Source organism: Equus asinus, chromosome 23 (genome assembly GCF_041296235.1).
Source record: "Equus asinus isolate D_3611 breed Donkey chromosome 23, EquAss-T2T_v2, whole genome shotgun sequence".
Classification (NCBI taxonomy): domain Eukaryota; kingdom Metazoa; phylum Chordata; class Mammalia; order Perissodactyla; family Equidae; genus Equus; species Equus asinus.
Genome location: NC_091812.1, coordinates 13,913,804 through 13,939,142, shown reverse-complemented (window position 1 = coordinate 13,939,142; position 25,339 = coordinate 13,913,804). Strand labels below are relative to the sequence as shown.

Here is a 25,339-nt window from a genome sequence, read left to right as displayed (position 1 = left end):
GGGTTAGCAAAAAGGGATCACGTGTGAGACAGACTAAGGGCACAACCACCACATGCAATATACGGTCCTGGACTAGACACTGGTTTGGATGTTTTGGATCAATTGGAGAAACATGAATATAATCTGGTACAAAGATGATAAAGCCTGTACCAAAATGGAAGGAAAGATCGCTGACTGAAAAACGCAGGTGATAAGCTGTCCTGGTGAACCTAAAACCTACAGTGTATGTCTGTGTGTAAATAAACACACATACATATGCACAGGTCCTGCTTCTATAAATAGAAGAGCATATTTTTTTTTGAAAAAGGAAAATTTTTTAAATTTCTCAAGGGTGTAAATATAGGTTTTATAAGTGACACCATTTTTTACAACAAAACAAAGTTTCTAATTTTTACTTTTGAAATGTTCTCTTAATCATAAATTTGTTTTGAAAAGTACTTACTTTTCCACTTAAAATTTTCACCTTTACTTGAAATGACAGGTTAAGTACCACCACTGCAAAACCTGGCTAAGTAACAGTCGCTAACTTACCACAGAACAAGGCAGCAAACTTATCATTTCCTAAAATGATATGGTTTACTTTTTTGTGAAAGAAAAACTTGCAGTTATCTTTTATGTTCTTCAACTCTTCCACAGTGAGTGGTACAACAGATTTTCAGCCTCACCCGTGTTTGTTAGCAAAAATTCCACCATTTCAGATATTTGGTAATCCATTTCCTAGAGCAATATAGAGCAATACTTGGAAATACACTGAAGACAAATCAATAGTCAACCCACGCATGGCGCCTGACCATATGACAAAAGGATAAAACAAGTACAGGCATGTCAATCCTACTTTAAGTATTTGAGCATTTTAAATATTTGTAAAGCCTAACCTTTTCTTTAAGATAAAAAAACAAATGGAAGTATTAACACTTTATTCTCACGCCCCCTCCACACTCCCTATTAGGTCCTTTTGTGTACACAAGGATGAATGGAGCATGATTCCTTTCAGAGACCTAGAGTTTAAAAGAACAGAACTAGATAAAGTCAGTCCATTTGGAATACTTACTTTGCAAGAATTCTTCCTCCAGATTTCTCGTTTTTATCTTAACATTACGAGAGTACCCTCCAAGCCTTACTATCTCCAAAATTCCTCAGCAACTCCAGAAAAGGTTATCAAGCCTGGAGATCAATTTTTAGGGAATTCTCCTCACTCATCTCTACAAATCTTTAATCAGAGAATTCAACAGACTACAACCAGAGCAAAACTTCACTTACTTTGATGTATAATCTTTTGAGGCATCCATATTCTATCTTGATACTCCTTTGCTACTACTAATAAATTTCCTTTTCTTAGAAGGTTTTTCTCTTTTTTCCTCACCTAGTGTCATCACCACTCCAAGCTCCTACTTTAGCCAGCCAGTCATGGCTGAAAAGACTTTTGCTACAGCCAAGAGCTGTAACCATCCTGCCAAGCTGGCTTCTAACGGAGCAGAGGCATGAACTCAAGTGAGCGTCCAAAACTGCTTACCTGGCACTTTCCTAACCAATCAAATCAGCGATAACCTGGGAGCATAAAATCCTGGAAGGAGCTCTAAATCTAAAATACGCCAACTGTACAAAAATAAACTTTTGCATGCCAAAATACAATCATAAAGTCAAAAGGCCACACCAAACTGGGAACAAATATGCCAACACATTATCAATAAATTGCCAGGGACTTATTGCTTTTTCACTAGCAGTAAAAAAAACAGCAACAAAAGCAACAGCCTTTAAATCTCTGTTTAAAAGAGAGATTTCTTATTTATAAAATTATCAAAGTGTTTTGTTTCAAGACAACCTTCGGTTCCCACGACGCCCTCAGCCACCCTCTAAGGGTTTCTTCACACTTCCTGAAGTCACCACGTCTGGCTCCTCAAGATCCCACCATCTTGGGAATCTATCATCTGACCAGAGACACACACACACAACTGACCCAAAGTACCCATGAGGAGCTTTGTGTGTTCTACTCAGCAGCACGCTCTCCTAAATGGAACTGCTTCAGTCCCCAGACTTTCTCCTGAGCAGTGTAAAGACTTCTGCTGGCCCACCAAGGGCCATTTCTCAGGGTTCCCTTTAATACTTTATGAGCCTCAAGAACTGTGGCTGTGTCCTTTTTTCTATAAAGCTGTCACAATTTACTCTAATCCATGGTGTTCCTCTCCACAGTGACTGGCCAAGTAATGGGACCAAATGCCCCGGTTACACAGGCTCTTCTTTTTTCCTAAGGATTTTTGCCATTAAGCATAATAAACAATAGGAGAGATGGAAACAAACAAACAAAAACATCACATCTGAGTAAGCTTAAAAAAATCAAATTTTAATAGGCATAATCAATAACCTGTGTTTCATACACTCAGAGATGATATTAAACTTAAAGTTACCTCAGAAACATTTCTCTCAACTACTGTTGTGAGCACAGGTAGGAAAATGAAACCAAAAAAGGCCTTAATCACTGTTGTCAATGACAAACACAGAAAAGGAAATTCTTAGATTTTGAGGTGCAATTTCAACTAGTGCAACCAACTTTTGGTCTAATCATTGTAAATTCTAGATTATCAAACTATATACCAGAAAGTAATTTTAAAAAGGAAGAAAGCATGACAGAAGCAAATGGCAAGTTAGGGGAAGAAAGAACTTATCTAAAGAAGTCCCAAGACAATCCTTTTTTAATCCAGGAGTGTAACTATTACACTTATGGTGGGCAGGAGTAGTAGAAACATCCAATTGCTCTCCCTCTCCATTGACTGGAGCAGCTAGCTTTCACACCACTGAAAAGAGGAAGGACACTCCTCTGGACAGCTCTTAGCTTACTCAGGAAAAACTGTTGCTAAGATGCTCCTGCAGATGAATGCAGGAGGCGCTGGATAAAATTTGACTCTAAAAATACAAAGATCTTCCATGATATTTACAAATAAATGAAATTCATAATTCTTGTTTAAGTCCTGGCTATTTCAAAGCACACTTTCCATGACCCAAATAGACACTCAGTGTCATATGTAATCCACATAGCATGTTACTATTTTTCTACAATACTAACAGGCCATGTCCTCCTGCTAGATGTTTTGATGAGAATGGAGATGACCTTAGAATCACACATTAGTTGGGAAAAAATTGCCTGTACTCAAATCAAAAAGCACTCTTACCTCATGTGATGCCCTTTGATGTTTTTCTAAAAAAAAATTCAATTATTGGTCCTGACTCCACTTTCACAACTTCATTAAATGGATCATGAGTTAATGAAAACGCACCTTTGAGGGCATTATTTTCTACCCTTAAGTGCCATAATGCATAAAAAGGTTTTCACTAAGACGTGGTTAATTTTTTAAAAACAGACTTTTGAAGAGGAGTTTTAGTTCAGAACAGCAAAACTGAGTAGAAGGTACAGAGATCTCCTATATATCCTCCCTCCCACCACGTACGCAAAGCCATCCCCACTTGGTCAATTCTTTAAAAGCAAAACACGCTCTTTTTGGAAAGAAATCAAGACATTATCTCAGAAAAAGTAATTTCAAAATTCCAACTGCAAATTTAAAGTATCACTGTCGTATGTATTTTCACCAACACATTAGGAAAAAGTAGTTAAATACTTACCATATAACATCCAACAAGGAAAGCAGCATTTGCTTGTTTTCTCTCATCAGAGCCAGTAAAATGAATAATTTTTTTCCTTATCATTGTAATGGACTGCATAAAGATAAACAGCTGTTAGTATTTTCTTTTTAATTTGAAGCTTTCTAAAATTTTATGTTGTGATGGACATTAATTCCAAATCTCACAATGTATAAGCATTCATAATAGCGAGATCTTTAAACTCTGATACCAAAAAACACCATGGACCTTCCCAAAAAAGACTTATCCTTAGATTAGAATGAACGTACAATAAAAGAGGAGGAAGGAGATACGAACAGATACCTGCTTCAAGTATAGACTGCCTCTGAAAGAACACAAGAGGCTGGAAAGGGGGGACCTTTTCTTTCCTTTATTCTACTGTTTGACTTCTTAAAAAAATCTATTGGGGGCCGGCACATGGCCGAGTGGTTGGGTTCACACACTCTCCTGCAGCGGCTCAGAGTTTTACTAGGTCGAATCCCGGGCGCGGACATGGCACCGCTGGTCAGGCCATGCTGAACTGGCGTCCCACATGCCACTAGAAGGACCCACAACTAAAAATATACAACTATGTACCAGGGGGCTTTGGGGAGAAAAAGGAAACATAAAAAAAAACTTTTAAAAAATCTATTCCCCAAACCTTTAAATTAAAAGGGTATATAAAAACAGGCAAAAATAATTCGTTCTGTTACAAATCAGGATAGTGAATGGGGTGGGGGTGGGGTGAGGCTGGTGTGGGGCTGCTAACGCTCTGTTCTGGATCTAACGATCAAGATGATTAGCCCACTATATTCAGTTTGTGAAAATGCATTGAGCTGTACACTCAACATCTGTATGTATTTCTGTATGGACATTATACCTCAATAAAAAGGTAAAAATCAAAAGGGTATGGAATTTAAAAATCAAAGGGACACAAGATCAGTTAGCACTTCCTCACCTGTGCTTCATTAACGCGAGGCGAAATGGATCTGGGCAAGGGTTAAGAACAAGCGGCGTTCAGGTCAATAAGCACGTGATCCTTGCCTTCTGTGACTCAATTATGAATGTGTACCTATTTTCCCTTAGTTGCTTACATGGAGTAAGAGATCCAAGTTGATTTTTCAAAAAAGAAAACAAAATCCAACCAGCCACAGGGCAACACAAGCACAAGACACTCAATTCAAACTCCCAACACACTTTTAGCACTACTCATTGAGTAGCAGTAATGTTTCAATCAAACTAGATAGTCAATACTATGCAAGTTGTTCTAGTAAATGATAAAAAGTTTAAAAAAAATTAAAAAGGCACAATACATTCTTGGTTGACCCAAAGGATAAAAGTTCATAGATGGTTGAGTACGGGGGAAAAAAATAATCTTTCAAAATTAAAGCAAAGGAACACAAGTCGGGGGAGAGGGAATTATTTTTAGCTTCCTAGCCCTGTATAAACAAAGGACCTGCCACTAGCAACCGGAAGAGTACAGGGAGTCGGGGTGGGTGATAAACATACAAGGCTATAAATGCTTATATTCCTATTCAAGAGAGGAGAAATAAAATCCAGACAGAAGAGTCACCATCTCTACACAACTCTGTAATGAATACACACATAATGCAAAAAGAAACAGCGATGCTACAGCTTCCATTTTACACATTAGTAACTCATCTGACAGGTGCTTCTAACATTTACGATGTGGGGTTTTAGGTTCAATGCTCAAAGAAAAAAAACCTGCCTTACCCCTAAGCTTTCAATATAATTTAACTTTTAATTGAAAATAAACTCTATTTCTTCTGTGTAGTAGTCTGGTAAGTAATCAATTGACTAAAGGTGTTTTTAGAAAGTACCTGTCCCCAAATCCAGTATTTTCTCCTGGAGAATTTACAGTGACTAATTTGGAACTTCCACCTGCACATAAACACTTCTTACTGTGTATGATGAATAATTCAAAGTTTTTTTACAAAAACGAATGGGGTCTGAGTTCAAACTAACAGAAACACACTTTTGTAACTCAGTGATACAGGCTCAAAGTATGCCGCTTGCCCTTGCCTGCCCTGCTCCTCAAGCGTCTGTGTAAAGGGTCAAGGCAAAGAATCACAAGTAGATGATCACGGCAGATTCAAGGCAGAACGAGAGAAAGTAAGATGAGCCAGTTGTCCTTCATTAGTTTGCTAGCACTCCGTATCGAAGGCAGAGCAATGACCAAAGCAAGGGAAGGTTCTCTCGTCAGGTGTCAGTTCCATTAGGTCCAACAGTAAGAAGTTCACCAACTTCTACTTTGGCTTTCCAAGCAATTGAGCATTACCAATCCAAACCACAACCAAAAGACCCAAACTTAAACCATTCAATCAAAACTCTGGAAAACAAAAAGGCACACTAATGACTTTATAACAAAAACCATGTGTTATGTCCCAAACGCCACTGCACTGAGAAACAGGACATTTCCTTTTCAAACACAGATATGTTTTCCTTACTTTTCTCTTCCCAAGATCAAGCTAACAATGATTACTTAAGTCAAATCTTAAATGAAAAAGACTTTACCTTTAATTTCTTATTTATCTTGCAACAATATCTGTAAACCATTGCCAGATTGAGTGGTCCAAAATCTGCGTAGAAGCTTTAAAAATGAAAAACAAAAAAGTACATGTATATTCTAGATGCTCTGAAAATAAATGCCTTTTTGGAGCTAAAAGATTAAATTAAGATAAGAAAGAATACACCAAACTGTTGTCAGTCATACAATTTAAAGGTACTGCCTTACTAGTAAAAGAAGTATTTTGGTAAACAATGCCTATTAAAAAAATAGGACAAGCGCTACAGCACCTGAATCTAACATCAAATAACTTATGAAAACACCTCTGAATCAAAAAGATGCTTTTCCACACATATTTTTCCACTGGCAAAAATACAAGATCTTACTTAGTACACTAGTTTGTATTCCATTGTACTGTAAACTATTAGAATTTCAAATACAAACTGTTAAATTTAGGAAGGTTCTTTCATTTCGATTTTCTCCCTAAGGATCTATTTTATTACCAAGAGGCTAAAAAAAAAAATCCTGCAATTATCAATCAACAGAGTCCTAATTTTCCAAGGCTATCCTATTTATAAACATACCTTTAGATTCTTCAAAATAAAAAAAGTTACTAGTAATTGTTTAAAAAGCAATACTTACTTCTCATATTCAAGTTCATTATCTATGCTGAAATAATGTACATTTGATGAACTCTTTGGTCTGCTGTAGAGAATGGCAAAACAAAGGCGATCTGAAATGGAAAAATTGCAATGTTCCTTCCTTAAGGTTATTAAAAAACATTTCCTATATCATGATGCAACTCTTCTCGGATAAAGTCAACTTTTTATTTTTTTTTCATTCATGTTTCAGAAGGTAAGGCTGCCACTGGGTAATTTCAAAATATTCTGGCTATTTTGGGGGGTAACAATAAGCAAGCAATTGTTTTTAAAGGAGAAATTGCCTCTAACCTTAAAGTTTCAATAGTCGTAAGTGACTTTTCACATAAAGACATGGCTTGACTTCCAGAGGAAGCTCTTATCACAAAACTTTAGGTTTGTGGACTAAGACACTTCAGCAAATGGCAGCATGCATTTGATGGCTAGCCGTCAACCTAGATGACTTTCACTATGTTCCACTATGTTTTCAAGACATCCTAAAAAACCATTTCAATAAGAAAATGTATTTTTTAAAAAAATAGGAGAGAAAGAACGCTATCGAAATTGCTTCAAAATTAACACATACGGCTACAAAACACAAACAGCAAAACAAACCATATGTTTATCCAACTGTTCTTAGGGATCACTACTTGTTTTAATTTGGAGTAACTACTTTTGTAGTGATTTTTAGACTAATGACAAGGAAAGCAATGAGAGGTTTCCGCATGCCCAGTGTGAGATGAACTTGCGCTGCATGTACGCAGTTAGGCTGCCCTGAGGTTTGGCAAGAATAGGAAAGGGCAGCAACGCTCAGAGGCTCCACCCTTCCTCCCCCGCCCCGCCCCGCCCCGCCAAGTTGCCTAAAACCCTCGGTGAAGCAGTCATCCGCAGTACATAGTAGGAGCAGTAACACCAGCAATGCCGGTGGGACACTTACACTGAAATTGAGGCAAAATCAAGTACAGCCTTTAAAACAGTAAGAAAGAAAGGACGCCAGCTGGCATCCTTTCCCCAAACGATAATTTGAACAATTTTTGTCTGCAATTCAACTTACGCAATTGCTTTACTTCCTTGTAAACTCCTCAACCAGAAATGTTTGTGGTCTCCCAACCACAAACACCCCAGTGACGACCCAGCTTACTCCCTGCCAACCGCAAGCGACCCTTGACCCCCGGGCTCAGGGCCCAGGGTTTTGCTCCCGGAGGTCCGGAGCTCCGCTCCCCTACCGGCCAGGGGGTGGGCACCCGAGGGTCCCCGCCGCGCACGTCCGTGCGGACGCGCCCCAGCCTCCCCGCGGGGCCCGCGGTCCTGGAGGCCCCCCGCGCCCGGGAGACGGCGCCGCAGCCCCCACTCACCTCGGATCACCTCGACCACCACTGGGGGCCCCGCGCCCTCCCGGCTCATGACTCCGCGGCATCCGGAGGGCGGGCTGCGCCGGGGACAGCCCGCCGAGAGGCGGCGCCGCCCACACCCCGCGGCTCGCGGCGGAGTTTAAAGGGCGAGCCCACGCGGGCGGCGCCGCCCCGGAGCTCAGGACGCCCCGACGGCCCCGCCCCGGCGGCGGCGGGGAGCGCACCCCACCCGCCCGCCCGCCCGCCCGCCCGCGCCGCAGCCAGAGGCACGCGCGCCTCGGAACAGCCCGGTCGCTGCGCCGGAAGGGCTCCCCGACCGACGGGCGGCGAGGAGCTGCCGGGCGCCGCCCCCGGGGCGCCGCGCGGGCGGGCGGAGCAGCCCGTCGGCCGGAGCAGCCCGTCGGCCGAGGCGCGGCCCGGCCCCCGCTGGGTGCCGAGCGGGGAGCGCGGCGGGCGCCTGCGGCACGGCCCCGGCTCCGGGGTCAGAGGTGAGCCTGGCCCCGAGGCGGCGGAGGCTGCAGAGGCCCGAGGCTGCCCCTCAGACCCGGGAGGGCGGGGCACCGCCGTCCCGCCCCAGGGCGACACCCCTGCCGGTGCCTTCTCGGCCGGCGCGCCTAGCGCGGTCTTCGGCGGAGCCCTCAAGATCAGCACGGCCCCCGTTTTCTCCCACGTAATGGTGCTGCGATTGTGGCCGCGCTCACTCCCTCCGGTATTTTTCCAAGTTTCCTACAGAAAAGCGTCATTTGGATAATCCCTGAAAACCTGCCCAAGGCTCCCCGTGAACGGAGCAGCACCGCGGCAGCGCCCGCCCGGAGGCCGCCCCGGAAGCGGAGGCCGCGCACGCCCCGGCGAGGAGGCCCTTCTGCGGCCGAGCCAAGGCCGAGCCGACCGCGCCGGGGACGCACGTCTCTGAAAGTCTTCCCGGCCACAGACACACAGAGCCAGGAGAGAAACTGAAAGTATTTTAAATTCATCGCAAGAAGACGCCCAGCTCCAACTTTGTTATTGCAAAATAACAAAAATGCAAATTAAACTACAAGGTGCAGTTTTTCCCCCAGACCGGCAGAAACCGCAGGGGCGAGCCGAGGCCCGGCTGTGTCCGCCCCGTGGCCTGGTTGGGTCCACACTGTGGCCCGGCTCTGGCCGCGCTGTGGCCCGACTGTGGCCTGGCTGTGGCCCGGCTCTGGCCGTGCTGTGTCCGCACTGTGGCCTGGCTGTGGCCGGGCTGTGTCCGCCCCGTGGCCTGGCTGTGGCCGTGCTGTGTCCGCACTGTGGCCCGGCTGTGTCCGCCCCGTGGCCTGGCTGTGGCCGGGCGCACCCTGCCAGCTCAGGAGGCCTCCCCCGGCGCACGCGGAGCAACGGGCAGCGCCTCCAAGGCTGAAATCGAACCCTGCATCTGCATGTGCCGTGTCTAAGGCACAGACACACGTGTATACGGCTGCGTGTGAAATGCAGCGCAGCAAATCTCCGGAAGCATTCACAAGAAACTGGTAGTAGTGCACGCCATTTCACGGGGAACTGGGTGTGTGGAAGTACGGAAGGGTAAGAGATTTACGCCTTTTCCTCACTTTCAAATTTTGTACCATATATTACCTATTCCAAATTATGACACTTTTGAAAAGTAAACTTACAGGCTAATAACATTTTTCCAAAGCCAACGCTTCAAGATATGAAGTGTACAGTAGGCACAGTATAAGGCAACCTGGAAAATGTCCTTTGCACACATTTAAACAATGTAAGTGGTTAATAATCTCTTTTGGTTTCTACTATCGCTTGCAATCCAATTTCTTTTAACAAACCCAAATAAAACTGGAATCAGCTAGATGGAAGTGGGAAGAGGTTTCCCCTCCAAGTCCAAACCTGGAATTCAATTCCCTAGGGCATACCGTATGTATTACGTGGGGCTGAGGAGATCACTGATTTTTGAGGTCCAATTATCTCTGCACAATATACTCTCCGTATTTTATTGTTACAGTACTAGTGCAATAAACTTCTTACAGAAGCTAAAGTGCTGGGATGAGAGCTATTTATTAGAAATCTGGAGCTAGATATAGGGCTCTTTACAACATTTTGCTTAAAGGTTCATAATTAAACTTATAATCCTATTGTAAACCCATGTATCCTCCCTCTAATGTGTTTGTTGTCCAAAACAGAAAATTGAAGGATTGAGAGGATAAACCTTCTCACCTATATATCCGTCACATAATGTCACCCCTCCTGCTTCTTTGACTAATATGATACAGTGGAAGGAAATGAAATCTCATGATTTTAAATGTTGACAAAAACATTCAAAATCCATCCTTCAACCAAATTTGTCTGCAGTCAAATTTGGGTTTTAGGCCTCAAAATTGCTACTTTTTCCTTTAATAAATATTTGTTAGATGAAAACGTTTTCCTGCATAACAACTAGATATTTGGGAGATAATCATAAAACAGAGAGGGGTATGTTCTAAAACCAATTGAGAAATATATGTAGGAGTCAAGTGGCAATGATAATACAGTAGCTACTTTTTAATAGAAAAGATTAGGAGTATTAATCTCATTACAACCTACGAGGTAGATACTACTACTACTATCAACATTTTCCAGGAAAGGAAACCTAACCTTAAAGAGGCAAAAGTGACTAAGCTGAGCAGTCACAAAGCCTGTTGTAAAGTAGCAGAATTAGGATTTGAACACAGGCAAATTTGATTGAAGCCTGAGATCTTTAAGTCCCTGCCTTAGAGACTTGCCTTAATATAAAGCAAGAGTAATTAAAACATTATGATTTTAGCACAGCAATATACAAATATGGACTCAGGCATGTATGAAATCTCAGTGTATGAAAAAACTGATTATTTCAAATCAGGAACAAAGAAGGCCTTAATAAGGGACAAAAGTCTACATGTATGAAAAGAAAATGAGGTTCCAATCTCACATACTATGTAAAACAAATACTAGATAACATAATTTTTTAAAAGCTGTCAGATAACTATAAAAATTACAGTGAATAATTTTACAATTTACCATGGAGGGTGATTTTTAAGCATCACACAAAACTCAAGCCATAAAGGGAAAAACAAACTTTGGGGAAAATATATAATAGTTAATCATCTCAACAGATAAAAAGTATCCACACAGCTATAGAACAACCAATAGAAAATAAAATCTATAAAGGCTATGAATAGTCAATTAAGAAAAGGAGTGGGCCTAATGGCCAAGTGGTTAAGTTCGCGCACTTTGCTTCAGTGGCCCAGGGTTTCCCCGGTTCAGATCCTGGGCTTGGACATGGCACGGCTCATCAAGCCGTGCTGAGGCGGCATCCCACATGCCACAACTAGAAGGACTCACAACTAAAAATAAACAACTATGTACCAGGGGGCTTTGGGGAGAAAAAGGAAAAATAAAATCTTGAAAAAAAAAAAAGAAAAGAAATACAACTGGCCAATAGCATGTGAAAATAAAATTAATCTTACCAGTGGGTCAAATACAAAAGTCCATCATCATGGAGTAGATTATAGAGGAAAGAAACATAATTATCTCATTAAATACAGAAAAAGGAGTCATTAAAATCAAATCATTCCCAATTCTCTGTACAATGAGGCAGCTAAAAGAGAACTTCCTAAACCTGATAAAGATTATTTCCCAACTACCGCTCGCAAATATCATACTTCATGCTTTAACTTTATAAAAAAATTTCTACTATCAATTACTTCTGTTTAACAATGTAATAACTGAAGTGCTAGCGGAAGCCAAAATAAGAAAAAGTCATGAGAGAGAAGAATTGGAAAGGAAGAAACAAAACTGTCCTTATTTGTACACAATGATTGTCTACCTACAAAACACAAGAGAATCTGGAGACAAACTATTAGAATAAATAAACTAATAAACTTTTGCAAAGTTTCTGGATATAGAGGATTAACACAAAAACCAAGAGTTTTCTATATACTTGTAATAACCCACTTATGAAATATAATAGGAAAAAAAGATGTGTATATCCTCTATGGATATATGGAAAGAGAAAGCAGATTTATAAATAGGAAGACTCAATATCAAAAGATGGTAATTTCCCTCCAACTAAATGCAATCCTTATCAAAATCTCAAGGGAGCTTTTTGTGGAATCTGACAAATTGATCCTAAAATCAATCTAGAAGATCACAGGGCCAAGAAGAACTGAGACCGTTTTGAAAACAAACAAGAAGGGGCCTTTTCCCTACCAAATCTTAAAACTTAGAATAATTTAGACAGTGTAGTATTGGCACAGATATAACAGACAAAAGGTAAAGACAAGCCCAGACAAAGACCATATATGAGAGAAGTGGCATTACACATCAATGGGAAAAGTAAGAATACTCAATATGGTGTGGGGACAATTGGTTGTCCTTAGAGTCAGGGGTGAGAAGAGGAAGGTTTATCTTTATCTCACATCATACACCACCAACCCCCCAAAGATGAAAAAATCTCAGGTGGATTTAAAAGCCTAGATACGAGAAGAAAAGCTTTACAAGTTTTAGATTATAGAAAAATAACTTACGGGGGCCGGCCCTAGCAGCACTCATCAGGCCATGCTGAGGCAGCATCCCACATGGCAGAACCAGAAGGACCTGCAACTAGAACATACAACTATGTGCTGGGGGGCTTTGGGGAGAAAGAAAATTAAAAAAAACAAATAAGATGGGCAACAGATGTTAGCTCAGGTGCCAATCTTTAAAAAAAAGAAAAAGAACTTATAACAGTGGAACAAGGATGGATTTTTTTTTAAACAATACATAAAAGGTCGAAACAATAAAGCAAAATACTGAGAAATTTGATTACATGAAGATTTAATGCTTCTGTTCAACACAAGACCCCATAAACAAAATTTTAAAAGATAACTTACAGATTACAAGATAGGTACAATGCATAAACGCAACAAAGGATTAATATGCAAAATTTACAAAAAATTATAAATCAGAGAGAAAAAAGCTAACACCCAACAAATAAAGAGGCAGAGGATGGGAGTAAGAAATTCACAGAAGAATAAAACTAATTGTCTTTCCTTGCTCCTTTTTTTTTCTGCTTTTTCTCCCCAAAGCCCCCCAGTACACAGTTGTATATTCTAGTTGTGAGTCCCTTTATTTGTGGCATGTGGGACGCCACCTCAGCGTGCCCTGATGAGCAGTGCCAGTTCCGTACCCAGGATCTGGACCGGCAAAACCCCGGGCCGTGGAAGTGAAGCACGCGATCTTAACTACTCAGCCACGGGGCAGCCCCATCCTTGCTCCTCTTTTCAGACCTACCTACAGTGAGTATGGTTTTGGTCTGCTCTATGCCCTATGATAAACTGAGTTTATTAGAATAAACTCTTGTAACAAATACCCCTGAAATCTCAGTGGTTTAATTGACAACAGAGGCTATTTCCTGCTGGTGCTACACGTCCATCACAGACTGGGTGGAGGAGGGTCTTCCACAGAGCCACCCAAGGATCTAGGATGATGGGGCTCCACTAGTTTGCAGATATACCATCTGGAATTTATCCTTGTGGTTGTCCGATGTGCCAGTGACTGCTTGCATAAGTAGTTCCAGTTGGCTACAGATGTAAATGCACAGATATAAACCAAGCCCCATAATTTTATCAATAATAAAGCTTACATTTTAATCTTTATCTGTTTAACTCCTATGTTTCTCAATCAATTGGTCTAGAACTAAGGTGGGGAAAAGAGTAATCTTATCTGAAGATGTCCCAGTCATCCTCCCCCAACATCATGTTAGTCTCCATCCTCACCTATATTTCTGTAATATTTTATAAATGAATTTTTTAAAAGGGAGCCACTAGAAGAAATGTAATAGTTTTCATTACTTCCAAATCATCTGAGCAAGAGAGAAAACAAGCTAAGAAAATGTGATAAAGGCACCAAACAGCAAGAAGAAACATGGCAAACAGAAAACCAAGTAAGTGGTGGGAGTTAGTCCAAATATAGCAGTAATAATAAAATATGCAAAATATTTAAATTCACCTATTAAAAGATTTTCAAATTGCATTAAAAAATTCAAGCTGTATATTGCTTAATACACACAACCAAAACAAAACCATATAGAAAAAATTTAAGTGAAAGGATAGAACATGGTATGCTGCACAGCTGCTAGGAGAAAGAGAGTGGGGAGAGCAGTATCAGTATCAGAGGAAACAGAATTCACAGCAAAAAGCAATAAAAAGACAAAGATGCTTCATGAGTAAAGATATAATCCACCAAGAGAACACAACAATCACACATCTTATGACAAAGATTTAAATCTATAAAGCAAAAACTAATGAAAATAGGAAAAATTAATAAATCCATAATCACAGAAGACTAACACATCTCCAAAAAATAAAATAAGGAATTAGAAGCTTGATCTAGTAAATATAGAGAACTGTTTTCAACAGAGAACACTAACTTTTCAAAGAACAGGATATTCACCAAAGTCGTCATCTATTAGGTCACAAGGAAATCAAAACAAATTCTGGAAAGCAGGACCATACATTCAGAACATACAAGGACCACAACACAATAAAACTTGAAATTTATTGATGAAAAGATAGTAACACAATAAAATCTATCAACCTGCAAATGTTTAGACCCTATTTCTAAATAACCTGCAATAAAGAGACATTAAAGGAGAATTCAACACAAATTACTTTAAAATTAACAGCAAGAAGAATTCAAAGTGGCCAGCCCCATGGCCTAGTGGTTAAGTTTGGTGCACTCCACTTTGGCAGCCTAGGTTCAGTTCCTGGGTACAGACCTACACCACTCATCAGCAGCCATGCTGTGGTGGCAAGCCACATGCAAAGTGGAGGAAAATTGACATAGATGTTAGCTCAGGGCAAATCTTCTTCAGCAAAAAAAGAAGAAGAATTCATATTAAAATCTGTGGGAGATGGTTAAACAACAATCTAAAGAAAAGGATCTGCCTCAAAATTGTCTCCTGTCACACTACTCACACACACACAAAAAATTCTACCTGGATTAAAAACCTGAATACAATAGTGCTGGTTCCTTACATTCCAGGCCAAGGTAGGATTGCACATCCTGACTTCTTAAATGAGCAGAAGTGAAATATATCACTTTCACGACAGCCTACTTAACTGATGGTGCAAAACCCTGCAGAACTTTCTCTCCCTCCGTCCAGTAGCATTCAAGATTGTAGACACAATACAACCATTTTAGGAAACTGGCAGTATCTACGAAAAATGAACATCACACATCTTTGTTGTTAGTGCTGTGGAGTCAGATTGAGATTCCTGGTGACCCTGTGTACAGCAGAGTAGAACCCTGCCTAGTCTTTCTTGTGCCATCCTCTCACCTTCCAGTGCTATATGAGACAATGCTCCACTGCTATTCATAAGGTTTGTGGCCAGTTTTTGCAGAAATGAGTGGCCAGGTCCTTCTTTCTTCTCTGTCTTAGTCTGGAAGCTCTCCTGAAACCTGCCCACCATGGGGGACCCTGCTGGTGTTTGAAATACCAGTGGCTTAGCTTTCAGCATCACAGTAACATGCAGCCACCGCAGTAGGACAACCAACAGAGAGGTGGTGTGGTTACCTAGCCAGGAAAGGAACCTGGCCGCAGCAGTGAGAACACCAAATCTTAACAACTAGACCACCAGGGCGGAATATCACACATCTTATGACTTAGTAATTGCACTTCTAGGTATATATACAACAGAAATGCAAAGACATGTTCACCAAGAAAGGTACAAAAAATGGTTCATGGAATCATTGTTTGTAATAGCCAAAAACTGAAAACAAACCAAATGTCCAGAAACAGTAGATTGAAACACTGGTATTTTCTTACTATGGAATATTATATGACAATAAGAATGAATGAATGAACTGTGACCATGCACAACATTATGGATGATCCTCACAGACATATTGTTTAGTGAAAGAAGCCAGACACAAAAGAGTACATACAGTATAATTCCATTTATATAGATTTCAAAGGCCAGACAAATTTATAGCAATAAAAATTAGGATGGTGTTTATCCTGGGAAAGGGTAGTGACTAGGAAGGGCACAAGGAGGTGGTTTCTGAGGTGTGGTGATGTTCTCTTTCTCAGTGTACGTGCTAGGTACTTACCCATGATGTACACAAGCTGTCTACTGAGTTGTTCACTTTGTGCACATTTCTGTGTATGTAGGCATTACTATTACATATATTATAGATATATGTATATATTATAAAATAAATAAGACTTCAGCTATGTTATGTTATACTCAATAAAAAGTTATATACATAGTAGCTGTGCTCTACCAGCCTGGGTCACGAGAGTAAGATTTATAACAGTTCTTACCTAACCAATGATGGGTGTGTGTCATAAACAAAAAAAAACAACTTTGCTTGTTAGATTCCAGTAAGATTTTGGGGTTGTTATCACAACATAACCTAGACTATCCTAACTGATGCCTATCTTTGGATGTTTAACAAAAGTCCGAAACTGAGACACAAAATGCAAAAGCGATAAAGGGAAAGGATTTGATAAGCTTACAAAAGACACCATAAAAATATTTTTAGAAATGGGGTGAGGGGAGAGTGGAATACAGGAGCCAACCAGAAACAACTCCCAAAAGCCAAAGCTGGAATAATTTGAGGAACAAAATAAGAACATAATATTGGATTACAACCCAAAGTATAAAATAAATATGCATGAATCCATGCTGATATAAATAAGTGATTGAATAAACAAATGAAGAAGAGACAAATCTTCCTTACAGAAAAATTCCAAATAATAATATGTAGATACTTCCCTCCAAGAAGTAGAGCTTAACCTCTCCCCTCTTTGAGTGTGGGGTGGACTTAATGACTTGCTTCTAAAGAAAACAGTATTGAAAGGGGAAAACAGTAACTTTACAGAGGAAGAAACCTGGCCAACACTCCTTTAACCAAGTGACCACAATTAACCACTGACGTCACATGGATTTCATGTACCAGCTGATACAATGTGATGAGGGCACTTTTTCCTCTGCAGTATTTTATTCCAAAAATCGAGTCTAGTCATTAGAAAATATCAGACAGACAAAATTTGATGGACATTATACAAAATACCTGACCAGTACTTCTCAAAACTGTGAATGTCATGAAAAACAAGGAAAGACTGAGGAACTGTCACAGACCTTAGGTGACTATAAAGAGATGACAACTAAATGCAATGTGGTACCCTAGACTGAAGCCTGGAATAGAAAAAGGACATTAATGGGAACTGTGAATAAAGTCTGGAGTATACTTAATAGTGACATTCCAGTATTGGTTTCTTAATGCACCATGGTAATGCAAGACGATGCCATGGACTGAATTGTGTCCCTCCAAAATTCATATGTTGATGCTGTAACCCTTAATGTGACTGTATTTGAAGATACAGTGCCTTTAAGGAGGTAATTAAGGTTAAATGAGGTCATAAGGATGGGGCCCTAATCCAATGGACTATTGTCCTTATAAGAAGAGGAAGAGACACCAGAGATCTCACTCCCTTCTCCAAAGGAAAGGCCATGTGAGGACACAGCAAGCCAGGAAGAGAGGCTACACCAGAAACCAACCCTCCTGGCACCCTGATCTTGGACTTCCACCCTCCAGAACTGTGAGAAAATAAATTCCTCTTGTTTAAGCCACCGAGTCTGTCCACTGTATTGTGACAGCCCAAGCAAGCTAATACAAATGATAACATTTGAGGAAACTGAAACTGGGTGAAGAGTATGCAGGAACTCTTTGTGGTACCTTTGTAATGTTTCTGTAAATCTACAAGTTATTAAAAAAAGAAAAAGCAACTGACTGGGAGAAAATACTAATATAACAAAGAATTTGGCTATGTGACAAAAAGCAAAATTAGAGTTCTAGACGTTAGTTTCCTTTGTCACTGAATGCTATGTAATTCTCCATTAATTGCTCTTATCTGAGACTTTCAACATATTTACTAACTAAATGTATCAGGAGGTGGAGTGCACTCTGCAGATAAATTCTTCGCTTACTTGTTTTACATAATGGGACTGGGGTATTGTTAACAAACTTTCAAACTGCGTGGACAAGGTTGAAATATATACAATTTGGTTTGAGCTATACTGTAGTGCCAGTCAGTTGACCTGAGGGCAGTTCATCTAATCAGAAAATCATACTCCAGAGACAGACAGCTATTATTAAAGCAGGAGAGTCACATTCCAGAGGTGATACAGTAACTTTTCTGTAATCCATACACGTGAAGAACTTATAATTAAAATACTAAATGCCAAAAATGTTTTTTATTGGTAAAATTAGTAGCTTGTTATTCAGAATAATGGTTATTAGAAATAAGCTCTCACTGGTGGAACTAATGGCTGGCCATATATGTAGACTGTCTAAAATATTTTACAGACAGATTGCAAAAATCTAATGAGGCTCAGCAGAGTGACCTCAGCGTCATGGCGGAGTGAGCAACCATATTCCAACAAAACATATCCTAATAGCACAGGAATCCTCGGAGACCCACAGCAGCTAAATGACAGAGGGCAAAGAGGCTGGAGTCCCCCTCAGAGGAGCTGGAACAGGGCGGGAGAGAACTTCGCTACCTCCCCTAAAGACTGAGATGGCTGGGGTGGGGGGCTCCAAGAGGGAAGGAGTGGGGGAGGGTCTGCACCACCATGGAATCACCTAGGACACCCACAGGCCCGTGCAGCCTGGAGGGAAGCCCTCTAACGAGGCGAAAGCTTTCACATGGGGTGACCTCATCAAGCCAAGATGCCAGGAGACCAGATAGCGGGAGCTGATCAGGAAACCCGGGTCTGCACAGAAGAGCAAGCACCCGCCACCCCACCAACCAGCACTGTGCTGCCCCATCTGGACTGAAGGCGGAGGGCTCAGAATACCAGCTCTCGACCCCCATCTAGTGGCCATAGGCTGTAACTGCAACCAAATAATATCACAATGCGGAAAAATCATACTTCCAGCATCTGGCAATTCATCAAAACTCCAGACCAGAGGGAAAACGATAAATACCCAAATTATGTCCTCATAAATAGACTCATAAGAAGACTCGGAAATAAGTAAACTAACCGACACTGAATTCAAAATAGCTATAGTCAAAAAACTCAATGAAGTAAAAGAATACAGAGAAACAATTCAACGAGTTCTGCAGCTACTTCACAAAACAGCTTGAAACTATAAAGAAGAATCAATCAGAAATACTAGAGATGAAAAATACAACGGAAAAGATAAAACAAAATACAGATTCCCCAAATGCTCGCGTGGACACCATAGAGGAGCAAATCAGCATAATCGAAGATAGGTTGAATGGCTCCAGAGAGAGAAGAGAGAACTAAGACTAAAAAGAAATGAAGAAAATCTCCAAGAAATAGCCAACTCAATGAGGAAATGCAACATAAGAATTATAGGTATCCAAGAAGGTGAAGAGAAGGAGAATGGAGCAGAAAGTGTGCTCAAAGAAATAATAGCAGATAACTTCCCAAATCTAGGGCAAAAGAGAGAAATGTGTATGGAGGAAGCTTTCAGATCTCCTAGATCTGTCAATCTAAAAAGGCCTACTGCAAGGCATATAGTAGTGAAACTGGCAAAAATGAATGACAAAGACTACTCAAGGCAGCAAGGCAGGAGAAAATAACCTACAAAGGAACCCCTATCAGACTTTCAGCAGATTGCTCGGCAGAAACCTTACAAACTAGGAGAAAATGGAATGACATATTCAAAACTTTAAAAGACAAAAATCTTCAGCCAAGAATACTCTATCCAGGAAAAATACCCTTCAGGTATGAGGGAGAAGTTAAATCTTTCCCAGACAAACAAAAGCCAAGGGACTTCATAGCCACAAGACCTCCCCCGTAAAAGAAATCCTCAAGAAGGCCCTCATACCTGAAAAAAGAAAAAAAGGGAGAAAGGGATCACAAAAGACAGAGTAAGGAGACAAATAGATAGAATCAGAATAGGACAGCAAATATTCACCTATAGCATTAGGATAAAGGGAAGGAAAACACCAAAAACAAGGAAAATCTGGTCATTTTAACCACAAACTCCCACCACAAGTTGGAATAAGATATGAAAATAATAACTTAGGTGGGGAGGAGGAAAGGGACCAAATCAGTTTAGACTAAGGAAATAAGAGGCCATCAGAAAATGGACTGTTATGCACGAGATTCTGAATACAAAGTTCAGCATAGCCACTAAACTAAAAAGCAGAACAGAGACACAAAAAATAAATAAGGAAAAAGCTAAGAAACACAGCATAAGAAATTGCAAAAGTCAATGGGTAGACCAGAACACACAGGACAAGAAACAAAGGAAATGCAGGAAAACCAGAAAACAAGTGATATAATGACAGCATTAAGCCTTCATACATCAATAATCACCCTCAATGTAAACGGACTGAACTCTCCAATAAAAAGACGCAGAGTGGCAAGATGGATTAAAGAACAAGATCCAACAATTTGTTGCCTCCGGGAAACACATCTCAGCTCCAATGACAAACACAGGCTCAGAGTGAAGGGGTGGAAGACGATACTCCAAGCTAATGGCAAACAAAAGAAAGCAGGTGTCGCAATACTTATATCAGACAAAACAGACTTCATAATAAGTTAGGTAAAGAGAGACAAAGAGGGGCAGTCAATAATGATTGAAGGGAAACTCCATCAAAAGGAAATAATGCTTATAAATATCTATGCAGCCAACACAGGAGCACCAAAGTTCATGAAGCAACTACTAACAAACCTAAAAGAAGACATTAAAAATAACACAATAATAGAGGGAAGATCCAACATGGCGCCGTGAGTAGTCCTCTTTGTCTCTACCCCTTCAAGTCTACAATTATTTGGATACTTATCGCTTGACAAAGGATATCCAGACAGCATCTCAGGACGTCTGAGATACCCACGCGACTATACATCGGAAGGCGGACGGACTTTTCTCCGGGAGGATGTGGAAATAGGTGAAAACTCTCCGACCCCGACCAAGCAGCCTAGTACCCGCAAGCGGCTTTCTTCCAACGGACGCCCCCAGAGGAACTACACACATCTAGGGCAGGAGCGAACACACAACAGAGGAGCGATGGTGGAAACCGGTGACCAGAACCCTACCTAAACCCCCCGCAATTACTCCTAAACGCAGACGGAAACTTTGGAGTTGCACACCTGAGCCCGCGGGGAGAGTCTCTCCCCGCCATTGGCGGGGAGACCCCTCCTGGTGTTTGCGGCGCCCGGAGGGTCCCAGAGAGAGTCGCTGAGGGTACGGAGGTCTCCCAGCTGCCGTTGCCCGCCCCGTGGGAGTAGGGATTGCCGGAGATCTCGGAGAGGACTGGGGCTGGGGGAAGTTTCAAAGGCCGGCTCTGCGACCTGGAGGGGAAGCTCCGGAGTTCCGCCCGGGCAGCAGACAAAACTCTCTGTCTGCCATTAGCAGAGGGGCCACGCCCAGCATTCACGGCTCCAGGAGAGGCCCGGAGAGAATCCCAGAGGGCGGGGCGACCCCCAGCTGCCGTTGCCCGCCCCGTGGGACTAGGGATTGCCGGAGATCTCGGAGAGGACTGGGGCTGGGGGGAGTTCCATAGGCCCGCTCTGCGCCCCGGAGGGGACGTTACAGAATTCTGCCCGGGCAGCAGACAAAACTCTCTGTCTGCCATTAGCAGAGGGGCTACACCCAGCACTCAACTCCGGGAAAGCCCCGGAGAGAATCCCAGAGGGCGGGTCGACCCCCAGCTGCCGTTGCCCACCCCGTGGGACTAGGGATTGCTGGAGATATCGGAGAGGACTGGGGCTGGGGGAAGTTTCAAAGGCCGGGTCTGTGACCCGGAGGGGAAGCTCCGGAGTTCCGCCCGGGCAGCAGACAAAACTCTCTGTCTGCGATTAGCAGAGGGGCCACGCCCAGCATTCACGGCTCCGGGAGAGGCCCGGAGAGAATCCCAGAGGGCGGGGCGACCCCCAGCTGCCGTTGCCTGCCCAGTGGGACTAGGGATGGCCGGAGAACTCGGAGAGGACTGGGGCTGGGGGGAGTTCCAGAGACCCAGCTCCGTAGCCTAGGGGGAGACCCTACAGGCTCACAGCAGCCTTAGGGAAAGCCTCTGCACAGCACCAGTAGAAGGCACCCAGCCGGCAGCCACAAGGCTGGAAGACCCCAGGGCAAAAGCAGCATAGCTAGGTGAACTAACCACAAACTGTAGAAGATGCCAATAGCTCTCCTGCGACCCATAGAGGACAAGTAAGATTTTGTGGGTGCCGACAGCAACGGAGCGACAAATATAAGTGATCCCACCCCTGGCCGCTGGAAAAGCCCATAACACTGTTGCAGACCCCAAGGAGGGAGCACATCTAGGTGGGCTGCAACAGTAGGCACCAGCAGCCTGAAGCCCCCCTGTGACGGCCACCAAGGCAGAGGAGGGAATCCAAAGGACCACTGTGGCTACGAGGAGGGGCCCAGGCCCAGTTAGCAACTGCGGACAGGGTTCCTGGTTGGTGCAGTATAAACAGCTGCTCCCCCACCGCAGCAGCTGAAACAAGTGAAAGGAGCAACTAAACTCTATCTCTATGCGGAGGCACAAATCAACAACATCAAGCAATATGAAAAAATACATTAAATCTCCAGAACAGAAAGAAAGTAACAAATACACAGAAAACAACCCCAAAGAAAATGAAATATATAACCTAAATGATGATGACTTCAAAACAGCCATCATTAAAATACTCAATGAGTTAAGAGAGAATTCTGACCGACAACTCAACGAGTTCAGGAGCTATGTCACAAAAGAGTTTGATACGATAAAGAAGAACCAAACAGAAATATTGGAAATGAAGAACACAATAGAGGAGATTAAGAAAAATCTAGATGCTCTGAACAGTAGGGCCGATAATATGGAGGAAAGAATTAGCAATTTGGAAGATGGCAATATAGAATTGCTGCAGGCAGAGGAGGAGAGAGAAGCAAGACTAAAAAGAAATGAAGAAACTCTCTGAGAATTATCAGACACAATTAGGAGATGCAACATAAGGATTATAGGTATACCAGAGGGAGAAGAGAAGGAGAAAGGGGCAGAAAGCCTATTCAAAGAAATAATGGCTGAGAACTTCCCAAATCTGGTGAGAGAGATGGATCTTCAGGTGACAGAAGCCAATAGATCTCCAAACTTTATCAATGCAAGAAGACCAACTCCACGGCATATAGTAGTGAAGCTAGCAAAAGTCAACGACAGGGAGAAAATACTAAGGACAGCCAGGCAAAAGAAACTAACCTACAAAGGAACCCCCATCAGGCTATAAGCAGATTTCTCAGCAGAAACTTTACAGGCTAGAAGAGAGTGGAATGATATATTCAAAAATCTGAAGGACAAAAATCTACAGCCGAGAATTCTCTACCCAGCGAAAATATCCTTCAAATACGATGGAGAAATAAAAACTTTCCAAGATAAACAAAAATTAAGGGAGTTCTTTGCCACAAAACCCCCCTCTACAGGAAATCCTCAGGAAAACCCTCATTCCTGAAAAATCCAAAAAAGGAAAGGGGCTACAAAACCAAGAGCAGAGGAGATAAGTAGAAGAACAACAACAGAGAGTAGCAGCTCTACATCAGAACAGATTAAACCATGGGACGAGAAACAAAGGAAATTGAAGAAAACCGGAAAACAAGACACAAAATGGTAGTGGTAGGCCCCCACATCTCAATAATCACTCTAAATGTAAATGGACTGAACTCCCCAATCAAAAGACACAGAGTGGCAGGATGGATCAAAGAACAAGACCCAACAATATGCTGCCTCCAGGAAACACACCTCAGCCCCAAAGACAAACACAGACTCAGAGTGAAGGGATGGAGAACAATACTCCAAGCTAATAATGAACAAAAGAAAGCAGGTGTCGCTATACTAATATCAGACAAGGTAGATTTCAAAGCAAAACAGATAAAGAAAGATAAAGAGGGACAGTATATAATGATAAAAGGGACTCTCCACCAAGAAGACATAACACTTATAAATATATACGCACCCAACACAGGAGCACCAAAATTTGTAAAGTAACTCTTAACAGAACTAAAAGAAGACATCAACAACAATACAATAATAGTAGGAGACATCAACACACCATTAACACCAATGGACAGAACATCCAGACAGAAAATCAACAAGGAAATAATAGAATTAAATGAAAAATTAGACCAGATGGACTTAATAGATATATACAGAACACTTCATCCAAAAACAGCAGGTTACACATTCTTCTCAAGTGCACATGGAACATTCTCAAGGATTGACCATATTTTGGGAACCAAAGCAAACATCAATAAATACAAGAGAGTTGAAATAGTATCAAGCATCTTTTCTGATCATAATGCTATTAAACTAGAAATCAACTACAAGAAAAAAGCAGAGAAAGGTGCAAAAATGTGGAGACTAAACAACACGCTTCTCAACAAACAATGGATCATTGAAGAAATTAAAGAAGAAATCAAATTTTATATGGAGACTAATGAAAATGAGAACACGACATACCAAATCATTTGGGATGCAGCAAAAGCAGTCCTAAAAGGGGAATTCATCGCAATACAGGCTCACCTCACTAAACAAGAAAAAGCTCACATAAGCAACCTCAAACGACACCTAACAGAACTAGAAAAAGAAGAACAAACAAAGCCCAGAATCAGTAGAAGGAGCGAAATAATAAAAATAAGAGCACAAATAAACGATATTGAAACAAAAAAGACAATAGAAAGGATCAATGAAACAAAGAGTTGGTTCTTTGAAAGAATTAACAAAATTGACAAACCCCTAGCCAGACTCACCAAGAAAAGAAGAGAGAAATCGCAAATTAATAAAATTAGGAATGAGAGAGGAGAAATCACAACAGATACCAATGAAATACAAGAGATCATAAGAGAATACTATGAAAAACTATATGCCAACAAACTGAACAACCTGGAAGAAATGGACAAATTCCTAGACTCCTACAATCTCCCCAAACTGAATCAGGAAGAAATGGAGAATCTGAATAGGCCAATCACAAGTAAGGAAATAGAAACGGTAATCAAAAACCTCCCCAAAAACAAGAGTCCAGGACCAGACGGCTTCTCTGGAGAATTCTACCAAACATTCAAAGAAGACTTAATACCTATCCTCCTCAAACTGTTCCAGAAAATTGAGAAAGATGGAGAACTCCCTAACACATTCTATGAAGCCAACATCACTCTGATCCCCAAACCTGACAAGGACAACACAAAGAAGGAGAACTACAGGCCGATATCACTGATGAACATAGATG

General features: G+C 41.6%; 1 protein-coding gene across 19 annotated transcripts in view; it reads right to left on the bottom strand.

Moving 5' to 3' along the window:
• The window catches only part of CDC14B (cell division cycle 14B), a 95,455-nt gene that overhangs the window by 46,331 nt on the left and 23,785 nt on the right, over positions 1–25,339 (bottom strand). For 10 of the 19 annotated variants that reach the window (XR_011497585.1, XM_070496049.1, XM_044756495.2 and 7 more), the window contains exons 2-4: positions 6,782–6,872; positions 6,148–6,223; positions 3,616–3,708 (exon numbers count right to left, since the gene is read on the bottom strand). Coding sequence is in view for 17 of the 19 variants with exons in the window: in XM_070496049.1 (XP_070352150.1) it covers positions 3,616–3,708; positions 6,148–6,223; positions 6,782–6,872 (260 nt within the window). In the remaining 2 variants the exon portion in view is untranslated. Of the gene's footprint in view, positions 1–3,615; positions 3,709–6,147; positions 6,224–6,781; positions 6,873–8,132; positions 8,332–25,339 lie in introns of those variants that run through there. The other 9 variants (XR_011497586.1, XM_070496058.1, XM_070496050.1 and 6 more) reach the window with 1 other exon arrangement.